The sequence below is a fragment of the Hyla sarda genome, chromosome 4 (assembly GCF_029499605.1).
Source record: "Hyla sarda isolate aHylSar1 chromosome 4, aHylSar1.hap1, whole genome shotgun sequence".
Lineage (NCBI taxonomy): Eukaryota > Metazoa > Chordata > Amphibia > Anura > Hylidae > Hyla > Hyla sarda.
The window spans coordinates 171934815-171947091 of record NC_079192.1 but is presented as its reverse complement, the minus strand read 5'-3'; the positions used below and the strand labels follow the sequence as shown (position 1 = coordinate 171947091).

At 46.0% G+C, this 12277-nt stretch overlaps 1 protein-coding gene across 1 annotated transcript; it reads right to left on the bottom strand.

Annotated features, from left to right (window-relative positions):
- Positions 1 to 11: 11 nt before the first annotated feature.
- On the bottom strand, positions 12 to 1964 carry LOC130368704 (immunoglobulin superfamily containing leucine-rich repeat protein 2-like). The gene is made up of 2 exons (XM_056572757.1): positions 1770 to 1964; positions 12 to 1146 (listed from the first exon to the last, which is right to left on the bottom strand). Exon 2 carries the CDS (start codon positions 1131 to 1133, stop codon positions 18 to 20), a length of 1116 nt encoding a protein of 371 aa, XP_056428732.1. The 5' UTR covers positions 1134 to 1146; positions 1770 to 1964; the 3' UTR covers positions 12 to 17.
- Positions 1965 to 12277: the final 10313 nt, after the last annotated feature.

Genomic DNA, 12277 nt, shown 5'->3' with positions numbered 1-12277 from the left:
TGATTATTTCATTATAATCATGAAACTTTATGCCATAATATGATAAACAGTGTCTGCCAATATGGCAAAGGATAAACCATACTTGATGGCCCTGCATTTGTGATTGACCTCACGTTTCCTGACACTAGAAGGAGTAGAAGTTTCTCCTCTGGATCCACCTGCCAACCTGAAATTTGTTTATGTGCAAGAGTGACTGAAATTTCCCCAGTAGTCTCGGTCGTGTAGTTGGATACCTGGCAAAGGTAAGCTGTACCCTGCTTTATGGGAGTTACCGTGATGCTTCCATTCTTAAATTTTCTTATTGCTACCTCATAGTCACCATATTTGTTTTCCTTATTTCTGTCAGTTTTGATCACAATGTAAGGCACTCCTACCTCTTTGCAAAGCAACAAAGTATTACTCCAAACTGGATCATCATTCATTATTTCCAGTGGTTTTCTGCACTGTAAGTTAGGCACCTTGTCTAATGAAATATCCTTTAATTCCTGCGGGGATAGGCAAATAATTTCTTTTTTTCTATCAACGGTGGTCCAAGTTATTCGAATCCAATCTATTAGCCATGCCAAGGAGCAAGAGCAATGGAAGGAGTTCCTATGAAGCTGAACATGTGACAACGAGGTCAATAGATCAAAAAGACCCTCAGGCAACGAATATAACCGATTGTTGCTGAGTTGCAGAGATCTCAATTTTTTAGAGTTGTTGAATGCTCCAGGTGGAATAGTAACCAGCTGGTTGTTGTTCAGGTTGAGGAGCTCAAGATCTGTCAGCGCGGCGAGATCCATCCATGGGAACTCCACAAGCTGGTTATGACTTATGTCCAGATTTATCAAACTGATCATAGACTGGAATGTGCCAGGATGTATAGCAGTGATCTGGTTATATGTCAGCCATAGTGATGTTAGTTTTGAAATACCAGCAAAGGATGTTCTATTAAGTTCACCGATGTTGTTGACGGATAAGGTGAGCTGATTCAGATTGTCCGGAAAACCTAGCGGTACATGCATCAGTTCTCTGTACGAGCAGTCTGCTGAAGGGCGAGCCTTAGTAATGCATCGGCAGATGGCTGGACAAGATGTGCTTGGTACTAGGCACAAGCATCCAACAACGGCAGATAAAATAATATAGGTACCCATGATGTGGAAATCACTGTGAAGGAGATTTCGAACAAATAGTCAGATAATGATAATGTTTGATTCATATGTATCACACACATTCAAGACAGGGACTATTTTTCCTCATGGTGTATTTGATCGTAAACAATGGATATGTGTATTATCAGGATATCTCTAGGTCCACATGTTCTAAGGAGCCACAACATCCCCTTTACCGTTTCTAATCCTTTCCCTTTTTTTTATTGAATGTCTTTCTCTTCGAGTCAGTCTTTCTCGTGGCTTTGTACATGTTCCCTCTGTTTGGCAACGAAACTGAAGGACATTTGCCAACCCCTGTTCACACACTTTGCTTTCACATGACACAACCAAATGTTCTGTGAATATGAGGAGATAGGAAAGCTCCAATTTCTGCTCAATAAAAAGGAGTCGTGTCTGACTTTGATTCTTTGACCTACGTCTGTCATCCCATATATGTCCTACGGAGCTCTGTGACAATTCGGTTTACTCTTTAGTTGCTCTATCATGGAATGTTTATGTTAGCGTAAGTTCTGTTACTGGTTCTTGTGTATTAGACTATATATATGTCTTTGTATAACATCTTCAAGAGCTTTTCAGCCACATCATGCAATATACAGTTGACACGTGCATTCCTCTTACCTCAGTATAGCTCTTTCTTTTACGTTATTCGGATAACAGAAATAAACTCAGCCCTTCTTTTTTTCTTCCGCCTTTAACAGTCTGGGTCCAGCCCAAAATAGAATCTTTTAGCTTGAAAACTCTACAGCCTGTTGTAATTTGTCCCTCCTCCTATCTCCCATGTCTGTCAGTGCTGTAGTATAGTATGAGGTTATCCAAACAGCTTTTCTGCAAAAGGAAGCAGAGTGCATCCAAAATGCTGTTTACATGGTTTCCCAGTAAGTCAGTGTCTGAACTTCAGGATTTCAGCTCTGGATGCGTCTGTTTTGTTTTGGCCTTTGGAGTTTCATCATAGCAGAATATGGGGGATCTGGTTAACAATGTGATCTTCCACAGATATAGCATTACTTTAGAGCAATGTTTTTAACTAGCAGGCTTCCAGCTGTATCAAAACTACAACTCTCAGCATGCCCGGACAGCCAACGGCTGTCCGGGCCTGCTGGGAGTTGTAGTTTTGCAACAGCTGGAGGCACACTTGTTGGAAAACTTCTTTGGAGAGTAATTTACCAGTATTATAAAGAAGTCAGCTCAGTGTTAGACTCCGATTCTTCAGAATATATATTTGTTAAATTTTTTTGTGCAATATTTACATGTTTCCTCCTGTTTGCATAATGTATGTAGTTTTATTTTAGTCTACGTTCACATTACCTTTTGCATCTGTGTTGTTCATGGTCCATTTTTTTCTCCCCTAAACTTCCATCCTATTGACGGAATCACCGATGGAGCTTGACTGCAATGTGAACGTGCCTTACATATAGTTAGTTGTTTAAATGATATATTTTTAGTTTTACCCGGTTTCAGTTTTATATTTGTTTCCAGCTTAAAGGGGTACTCTGGTGAAAACCTTTTTTCTTTTAAATCAACTGGCTCTGGAAAGTTAAACAGATTTGTAAATTACTTCTATTAAAAAATCTTAATCCTTCCTGTACTTATTAGCTACTGAATATTACAGAGGAAATTCTTTTATCTTTGGAATGCTCTCTGATGACATCATGAGCACAGCGCTCTCTACTGACATTATTATAAGTCTTTATTTATTTATTGTTGTCCTTAGTGGGATTTGAACCCAAGGCCTCAGCACTGCAAGGCAGCAGTGCTAACCACTAAATCACCATGCTGCTCCTAGCATACATCTGCTATGCATCTGCTATGCATGGTTGCTAAAATGGACAGAGATGTTAGCAGAGAGCACTGTGCTCGTGATGTCATCAGTGTTCCAAAAATAAAGGAATTTCCTCTGTAGCATTCAGCAGCTAATAAGTACTGGAAGGATTAAGATTTTTTAATAGAAGTAATTTACAAATATGTTTAACTTTCTGGCACCAGTTGATTTAAAAGAAAAAAGGTTTTCACCGGAGTACCCCTTTAAGGAACAGCTGAACCTTCTCGTAAGCATAGTCCATTGATGCTATTTATTACTACACATTCTTATATAGCGTACCCTCATTTAAAATGTTTATGGCTATGTTCACACTGCTGTTGTGCTCCAACCCGTTCAGGGTCTGTTATTTTATTTTTTATTTTTTTCACACTGAACAGACCCTAAACAGGTCAGAGCAAAACTGACACAGACGCTTCCCGACGGATTCCATTGACTTGAATGGGGTTCATTAGGTATCAGGTATTTTGCAGGAGTTGAGCGTATAATAGAAACTAAAGAAATCACCATTATGGTTACGATAAAACTTAGCTTTTACTTAATTCAGATATGAAAACCATATAAGGGTACACAAAAATATTGAAATGAAAATAAGAGGAATAGGAAAAAGGGGGTACAGGTGAAGCCCTACCTAATAATCCTAATACAAGGAACACTCCTAAACTCTACGTGTGGAAATTGGGAAAGGGATAAAGAACAACATGTACAATAACAAATGCAAGTGGCAAAACCTCTCTTGCCAACACGTTTCACCCCTAAAGTTTCAGGGGCTCATCAGGGATAAGAGGAAACCACACAATTTATGATAAACCAAGATATGGTGTACCACAAGGATAATAATAAATGATAAACCAGAACTTGATGTACCACAAAGATAATAATGAGGTGTAAAAATATAACAACAAGTCACAGAGGTACCTAAAGAGATATAGAAAGATTGTCTGTCAAGAGGTAGTCTGTCAGAGTCAGATGTATATTGCCTATACATCAAGCCATAACAACAAGACATTAAATTGGTCACATTATAGAAAGATCCCAATCACAAATAATATAGACACATATAAATCTTGTGAGGGTCAACATATGACCAAAATGTCAATTTCTGGACTGTGGATGAACTTCACAGATAATTGTTAGAACCACCCCTTGATAAGGTGGAAAGAGAGAGATAGCTCTTCCAAAATGATGGCCTCACATTTGTTAGGGGCCAGACAGACAAACTCCTAGGTATAAAATAGGCAGGATATGTGGTGATTGAACGGCAAGTGGCAAAGAGTAGAACCAGAGGGAAAGAGTATTCGTATCCCCCATAGATGTAGGGTTCCACTGTATTGTTACAGTACACTAATGATATTAGGGTAACAGATAATCGGATGGTGAATGCCAGGCTTCAGAGATACTGAACAGTGTGGACTAGTATGGTATCGCTGTCCAGTCCAGAGGAGCTGATGTTGTCTTCTGGTTTGGCATAAGCCACGAGGACGCCATCTGAGTTGAGCCTAGGAAGAAAAAAAAAACATGCCATATTTTTTTCTCCGCTTAACTCCTGACTTTTTGATTAACTGACAGAGCTCCCTTTAGTGGTGCATGGCGGCAATGTGAACATAGCCTAAACTGTATTGCTTGCTGGAGGAGAAATTATATATATATATATATATATATATATATATGTCACGATGCCGGCTGGCAGGTAGTGGATCCTCTGTGCCAGAGAGGGATTGGCGTGGACCGTGCTAGTGGACCGGTTCTAAGCCACTACTGGTTTTCACCAGAGCCCGCCGCAAAGCGGGATGGTCTTGCTGCGGCGGTAGTGACCAGGTCGTATCCACTAGCAACGGCTCACCTCTCTGGCTGCTGAAGATAGGCGCGGTACAAGGGAGTAGGCAGAAGCAAGGTCGGACGTAGCAGAAGGTCGGGGCAGGCAGCAAGGATCGTAGTCAGGGGCAACGGCAGAAGGTCTGGAAACACAGGCAAGGAACACACAAGGAACGCTTTCACTGGCACAATGGCAACAAGATCCGGCAAGGGAGTGCAGGGGAAGTGAGGTGATATAGGGAAGTGCACAGGTGAACACACTAATTGGAACCACTGCGCCAATCAGCGGCGCAGTGGCCCTTTAAATCGCAGAGACCCGGCGCGCGCGCGCCCTAGGGAGCGGGGCCGCGCGCGCCGGGACAGAACAGACGGAGAGCGAGTCAGGTAGGGGAGCCGGGGTGCGCATCGCGAGCGGGCGCTACCCGCATCGCGAATCGCATCCCGGCTGGCAGCGGAATCGCAGCGCCCCGGGTCAGAGGACGTGACCGGAGCGCTGCAGCGGGGAGAGTGAAGCGAGCGCTCCGGGGAGGAGCGGGGACCCGGAGCGCTCGGCGTAACAGTACCCCCCCCCTTGGGTCTCCCCCTCTTCTTAGAGCCTGAGAACCTGAGGAGCAGACTTTTGTCTAGGATGTTGTCCTCAGGTTCCCAGGATCTCTCTTCAGGACCACAACCCTCCCAGTCCACTAAAAAAAAATTTTTCCCTCTGACCTTTTTGGCAGCTAAAATTTCTTTGACCGAGAAGATGTCCGAGGAGCCGGAAACAGGAGTGGGAGGAACAGATTTGGGAGAAAAACGGTTGAGGATGAGTGGTTTGAGAAGAGAGACGTGAAAGGCATTAGGGATACGAAGAGAAGGAGGAAGAAGAAGTTTATAAGAGACAGGATTAATTTGACACAAAATTTTGAAAGGACCAAGATAGCGTGGTCCCAACTTGTAGCTAGGGACACGGAAGCGGACATATTTAGCGGAGAGCCATACCTTGTCTCCAGGGGAAAAAACGGGGGGAGCTCTTCTTTTCTTATCCGCGAACTTCTTCATGCGTGATGAAGCCTGTAAGAGAGAATTTTGGGTCTCTCTCCATATGATGGAAAGGTCACGAGAAATTTCATCCACAGCGGGCAGACCAGAGGGCAAGGGAGTAGGGAGGGGGGGAAGAGGGTGACGGCCGTACACCACGAAAAATGGGGATTTGGAGGAAGACTCAGAGACCCTGAAGTTATACGAGAATTCGGCCCATGGGAGGAGATCTGCCCAGTCATCCTGGCGGGAGGAAACAAAATGTCGCAAATAATCACCCAAGATCTGGTTAATTCTTTCTACTTGTCCATTGGACTGGGGATGATATGCAGAAGAAAAATTTAATTTAATCTTGAGTTGTTTACAGAGAGCCCTCCAGAATTTAGACACGAATTGGACGCCTCTATCCGAGACAATCTGCGTAGGCAACCCGTGAAGACGAAAAATGTGTACAAAAAATTGTTTAGCCAACTGAGGCGCAGAAGGAAGACCAGGAAGAGGGATGAAATGTGCCATTTTGGAGAATCGATCAACGACCACCCAAATAACAGTGTTGCCACGGGAAGGGGGTAAATCAGTAATAAAATCCATACCAATCAGAGACCAAGGCTGTTCGGGGACAGGCAGAGGATGAAGAAAACCAGCGGGCTTCTGGCGAGGAGTCTTATCCCGGGCACAGATAGTGCAGGCTCGCACAAAGTCCACAACATCCGTCTCCAGAGTCGGCCACCAATAGAAGCGGGAGATGAGTTGCACAGATTTCTTGATACCCGCATGACCTGCGAGATGGGAGGAGTGACCCCATTTGAGGATTCCGAGGCGTTGGCGAGGAGAAACAAAGGTCTTTCCTGGAGGAGTCTGCCTGATGGAGGCAGGAGAAGTGGAGATCAGGCAGTCAGGTGGAATGATGTGTTGCGGAGAGAGTTCAACTTCTGAGGCATCCGAGGAACGAGAGAGAGCATCGGCCCTAATGTTCTTATCGGCAGGACGAAAGTGAATCTCAAAATTAAATCGGGCAAAGAACAGAGACCACCGGGCCTGGCGAGGATTCAGCCGTTGGGCAGACTGGAGGTAGGAGAGGTTCTTGTGGTCGGTGTAGATAATAACAGGAGAACTTGATCCCTCCAGCAGATGCCTCCATTCCTCAAGTGCTAATTTAATGGCTAGAAGCTCTCGATCCCCGATGGAGTAGTTCCTCTCCGCTGGAGAGAAGGTCCTAGAGAAAAAACCACAAGTGACAGCATGCCCGGAAGAATTTTTTTGTAGAAGAACAGCTCCAGCTCCCACTGAGGAGGCATCAACCTCCAATAGGAAGGGTTTGGAAGGGTCAGGTCTGGAGAGGACGGGAGCCGAAGAAAAGGCAGACTTGAGTCGTTTAAAGGCGTCTTCTGCTTGAGGAGGCCAGGACTTGGGATCAGCATTTTTTTTGGTTAAAGCCACGATAGGAGCCACAATGGTAGAAAAATGTGGAATAAATTGCCTGTAATAATTGGCGAACCCCAAAAAGCGTTGGATAGCACGGAGTCCGGAGGGGCGTGGCCAATCTAAGACGGCAGAGAGTTTGTCTGGATCCATCTGTAGTCCCTGGCCAGAGACCAAATATCCTAGAAAAGGAAGAGATTGGCATTCAAACAGACATTTCTCAATTTTGGCATAGAGTTGGTTGTCACGAAGTCTCTGAAGAACCATACGGACATGCTGGCGGTGTTCTTCTAGATTGGCAGAAAAAATTAGGATATCGTCCAGATATACAACAACACAGGAGTATAACAGATCACGAAAAATTTCATTGACAAAGTCTTGGAAGACGGCAGGGGCGTTGCACAGTCCAAAGGGCATGACCAGATACTCAAAGTGTCCATCTCTGGTGTTAAATGCCGTTTTCCACTCGTCCCCCTCTCTGATGCGGATGAGGTTATAGGCGCCTCTTAAGTCCAATTTAGTGAAGATGTGGGCACCTTGGAGGCGATCAAAGAGTTCAGAGATGAGGGGTAAGGGGTAGCGGTTCTTAACCGTGATTTTATTAAGACCGCGGTAGTCAATGCAAGGACGTAGAGAGCCATCTTTTTTGGACACAAAGAAAAATCCGGCAGGAGAGGAGGATTTACGGATAAAGCCCTTTTTTAGATTCTCCTGGACGTATTCGGACATGGCAAGAGTCTCTGGGGCAGAGAGAGGATAAATTCTGCCCCGGGGTGGAGTAGTGCCCGGGAGGAGGTCGATAGGGCAATCATAAGGCCTGTGAGGAGGTAGAGTCTCAGCTTGTTTTTTGCAGAAAACATCCGCGAAGTCCATATAGGCCTTAGGGAGACCGGTTACTGGAGGAACCACAGAGTTACGGCAAGGGTTACTGGGAACCGGTTTTAGACAGTTCTTGGAACAAGAGGACCCCCAACTCTTGATCTCCCCAGTGGACCAATCCAGGGTTGGGGAATGAAGTTGAAGCCAGGGAAGTCCAAGGAGAATTTCCGAGGTGCAATTGGGGAGGACCAAAAGTTCAATCCTCTCATGATGAGATCCGATGCTCATAAGAAGGGGCTCCGTGCGGAAACGTATGGTACAGTCCAATCTTTCATTATTTACACAATTGATGTAGAGGGGTCTGGCGAGACTGGTCACCGAGATGTTGAACCTGTTGACGAGAGAGGCCAAAATAAAATTTCCTGCAGATCCAGAGTCCAAGAAGGCCACTGTAGAGAAGGAGAAGGCAGAGGCAGACATCCGCACAGGCACAGTAAGACGTGGAGAAGCAGAGTAGACATCAAGGACTGTCTCACCTTTGTGCGGAGTCAGCGTACGTCTTTCCAGGCGGGGAGGACGGATAGGACAATCTCTCAGGAAGTGTTCGGTACTAGCACAGTACAGGCAGAGGTTCTCCATACGGCGTCGTGTCCTCTCTTGAGGTGTCAGGCGAGACCGGTCGACCTGCATAGCCTCCACGGCGGGAGGCACAGGAACAGATTGCAGGGGACCAGAGGAGAGAGGAGCCGAGGAGAAGAAACGCCTCGTGCGAACAGAGTCCATATCTTGGCGGAGTTCCTGACGCCTTTCGGAAAAACGCATGTCAATGCGAGTGGCTAGGTGAATAAGTTCATGTAGATTAGCAGGAATTTCTCGTGCGGCCAGAACATCTTTAATGTTGCTGGATAGGCCTTTTTTGAAGGTCGCGCAGAGGGCCTCATTATTCCAGGACAATTCTGAAGCAAGAGTACGGAATTGTACGGCATACTCGCCAACGGAAGAATTACCCTGGACCAGGTTCAACAGGGCAGTCTCAGCAGAAGAGGCTCGGGCAGGTTCCTCAAAGACACTTCGGATTTCCGAGAAGAAGGAGTGTACAGAGGCAGTGACGGGGTCATTGCGGTCCCAGAGCGGTGTGGCCCATGACAGGGCTTTTCCGGACAGAAGGCTGACTACGAAAGCCACCTTAGACCTTTCAGTGGGAAACAGGTCCGACATCATCTCCAGATGCAGGGAACATTGGGAAAGAAAGCCACGGCAAAACTTAGAGTCCCCATCAAATTTATCCGGCAAGGATAAGCGTATCCCAGGAGCGGCCACTCGCTGCGGAGGAGGTGCAGGAGCTGGCGGAGGAGATGACTGCTGAAGCTGTGGTAGTAACTGTTGTAGCATAACGGTCAGTTGAGACAGCTGTTGGCCTTGTTGCGCTATCTGTTGTGACTGCTGGGCGACCACCGTGGTGAGGTCAGCGACAACTGGCAGAGGAACTTCAGCGGGATCCATGGCCGGATCTACTGTCACGATGCCGGCTGGCAGGTAGTGGATCCTCTGTGCCAGAGAGGGATTGGCGTGGACCGTGCTAGTGGACCGGTTCTAAGCCACTACTGGTTTTCACCAGAGCCCGCCGCAAAGCGGGATGGTCTTGCTGCGGCGGTAGTGACCAGGTCGTATCCACTAGCAACGGCTCACCTCTCTGGCTGCTGAAGATAGGCGCGGTACAAGGGAGTAGGCAGAAGCAAGGTCGGACGTAGCAGAAGGTCGGGGCAGGCAGCAAGGATCGTAGTCAGGGGCAACGGCAGAAGGTCTGGAAACACAGGCAAGGAACACACAAGGAACGCTTTCACTGGCACAATGGCAACAAGATCCGGCAAGGGAGTGCAGGGGAAGTGAGGTGATATAGGGAAGTGCACAGGTGAACACACTAATTGGAACCACTGCGCCAATCAGCGGCGCAGTGGCCCTTTAAATCGCAGAGACCCGGCGCGCGCGCGCCCTAGGGAGCGGGGCCGCGCGCGCCGGGACAGAACAGACGGAGAGCGAGTCAGGTAGGGGAGCCGGGGTGCGCATCGCGAGCGGGCGCTACCCGCATCGCGAATCGCATCCCGGCTGGCAGCGGAATCGCAGCGCCCCGGGTCAGAGGACGTGACCGGAGCGCTGCAGCGGGGAGAGTGAAGCGAGCGCTCCGGGGAGGAGCGGGGACCCGGAGCGCTCGGCGTAACAATATATATATGTATATGTAGACAGTAAAAGAAAGAAATGTCCGATGCAGGATGGTGCAAAATATCACCTCGGTACAAGGACATAGTGGACAATTGTGACGCGTTTTGGCCCTACAACTGGGCCTTAGTCATGCAACTTACAACGAAATGTACAAGCTTTAAATAGAGGACAAAAAATTACCTGGACCTCCCCATAAGGGAGGTGCATCCTGACACATGTCCTCCTCCCCAACAGGTGAATCATTGCTACAAATTAGGGAACTGATCCCTCTGTGCAACAAACGGGTAACATAAATAACGTAAAAAAAATAGTCAAAAACATCACGGCCATGTAACAAAAAACATATAGTAAAAATGTTTGCATACATTTATTAATCAAAACTGATCACAACATAAATCATAGTATATAAATTGTGCCATTTATGTGTTATGATTGATTTAAAAAAAAGCCATGGCCATCATGACATAGAATGGGGATGGATAGAGCACACAAGGACTGTCAATACAAATCCAAAGTTGTGCAAAAGCCATTTCCCATCCAGCTAGCTTGTAAAAACAAAGAAAAACACAGAGTGGGACTGAAAACTATGAGTAAATGTTGAATTTATATAATATAATATGCTACTACTGTGAAATGGCAAAGAGAGGGCAAAGACAAGAACGAAACATTATATACAAGAATTGAAAAAATAATAATAGTAATAGTCTGTTTATGTATGGAAATATGTACAGCATTAAGAATGTAAAATGGTGTCTGCAATGTCCCAGTACAGAACATGGTTCTGTACTACCCTTAGGCTCTGTCAGGTTGAGTCCCTCAGTGACCTGGGGGCTCTCGTGCAGTGTCTCCCCTGCTGTTACTGTACTGTTATCTATTTTATTTTATGGATAGTCAGTTTCCTAATGTATAGTCAGTATAAAGGGCCTTTGGAGGACTCCAGCAGTTGTCTAAAGGACCTGTGAAATGTTCCATGTTATGTTTATATTGTCACATGTTACTCAAAGAGCACAGCTTAACCTATGACCCGAAGCTTGACCAATGGGCTTTGGCTCAGCCCCAGTCTATATAAGGGGGCGGCCATTACAATTCTCTCTCTTTCTGCTGAGGACAGCAAAGCAGAGACATCACAGATCCTGTGTCCAGTACACCTGGAGGCCTCAAAGCCTGCACACCAGCCACATTGTCGGTAAGTCATCTCATCGATGTCTAATGTCTCTACTAAAGTCAAGACACTGATCAAGTCTATTCTAGTCTGCGTGGCTGAACTAAAGTCTATTACAATAACTACAAGTCCCAGCAAGCTGCAGGGCCTTTTCCGTGTTACTGGTCGACTCTCTGGGATTCTGGCTTAGAGAGTCAACCAGTAACACGGAATAGCGGAGATACCGTTCGTGTGGTTCCGGTACCCAAAAAACACTCTGGCGTCACGAACATTAGGGGTTAAAAAACACCTTGCCCCTGGGGTTAATACCATCTTGCCCCTCCACCTACACCGCTACACCCCGTGGTCCCGCCATACACCGTGGGTCACCACAGTGTCCTTTCTTTTATTAAGTCCTTTGAGAATGCGGCTGTCTATTCTAAGAATCCAATAGACCTCACGGTCCAATAATTTTTGGAGTAACCACGGAGTGCATTCAATAAACAAGGAGGGTGCGACACACGTTTTAAATGCAGCTTAGATTTTTCTTTATGTATATATTCAGCAAATATACAATTTTCAAAAATATTCACCCATGTGCACAAATAAATCAGTAGCGTCCAGCGGAAGACATATTTGAGCTCATCAGGTTTTCTTTAGTTTTATAACCTGTATACGGCCATCTTCTACACCAGCAGGTGAGTAAGTCCATGCAATGTTTCGACGCATCATCATGCAACGCATCATCATGCTGGACAAAGAAGATGTTTCCTTCGAAACGTTGCATGGACTTACTCACCTGCTGGTGTAGGAGATGGCCGTATACAGGTTATAAAACTAAAGAAAACCTGATGAGCTGAAATATGTCTCCCACTG

Bases quoted from the DNA above. Each gene is read 5' to 3' on its own strand.
- LOC130368704 (XM_056572757.1), bottom strand. From the start codon at position 1,133: ATGGGTACCTATATTATTTTATCTGCCGTTGTTGGATGCTTGTGCCTA.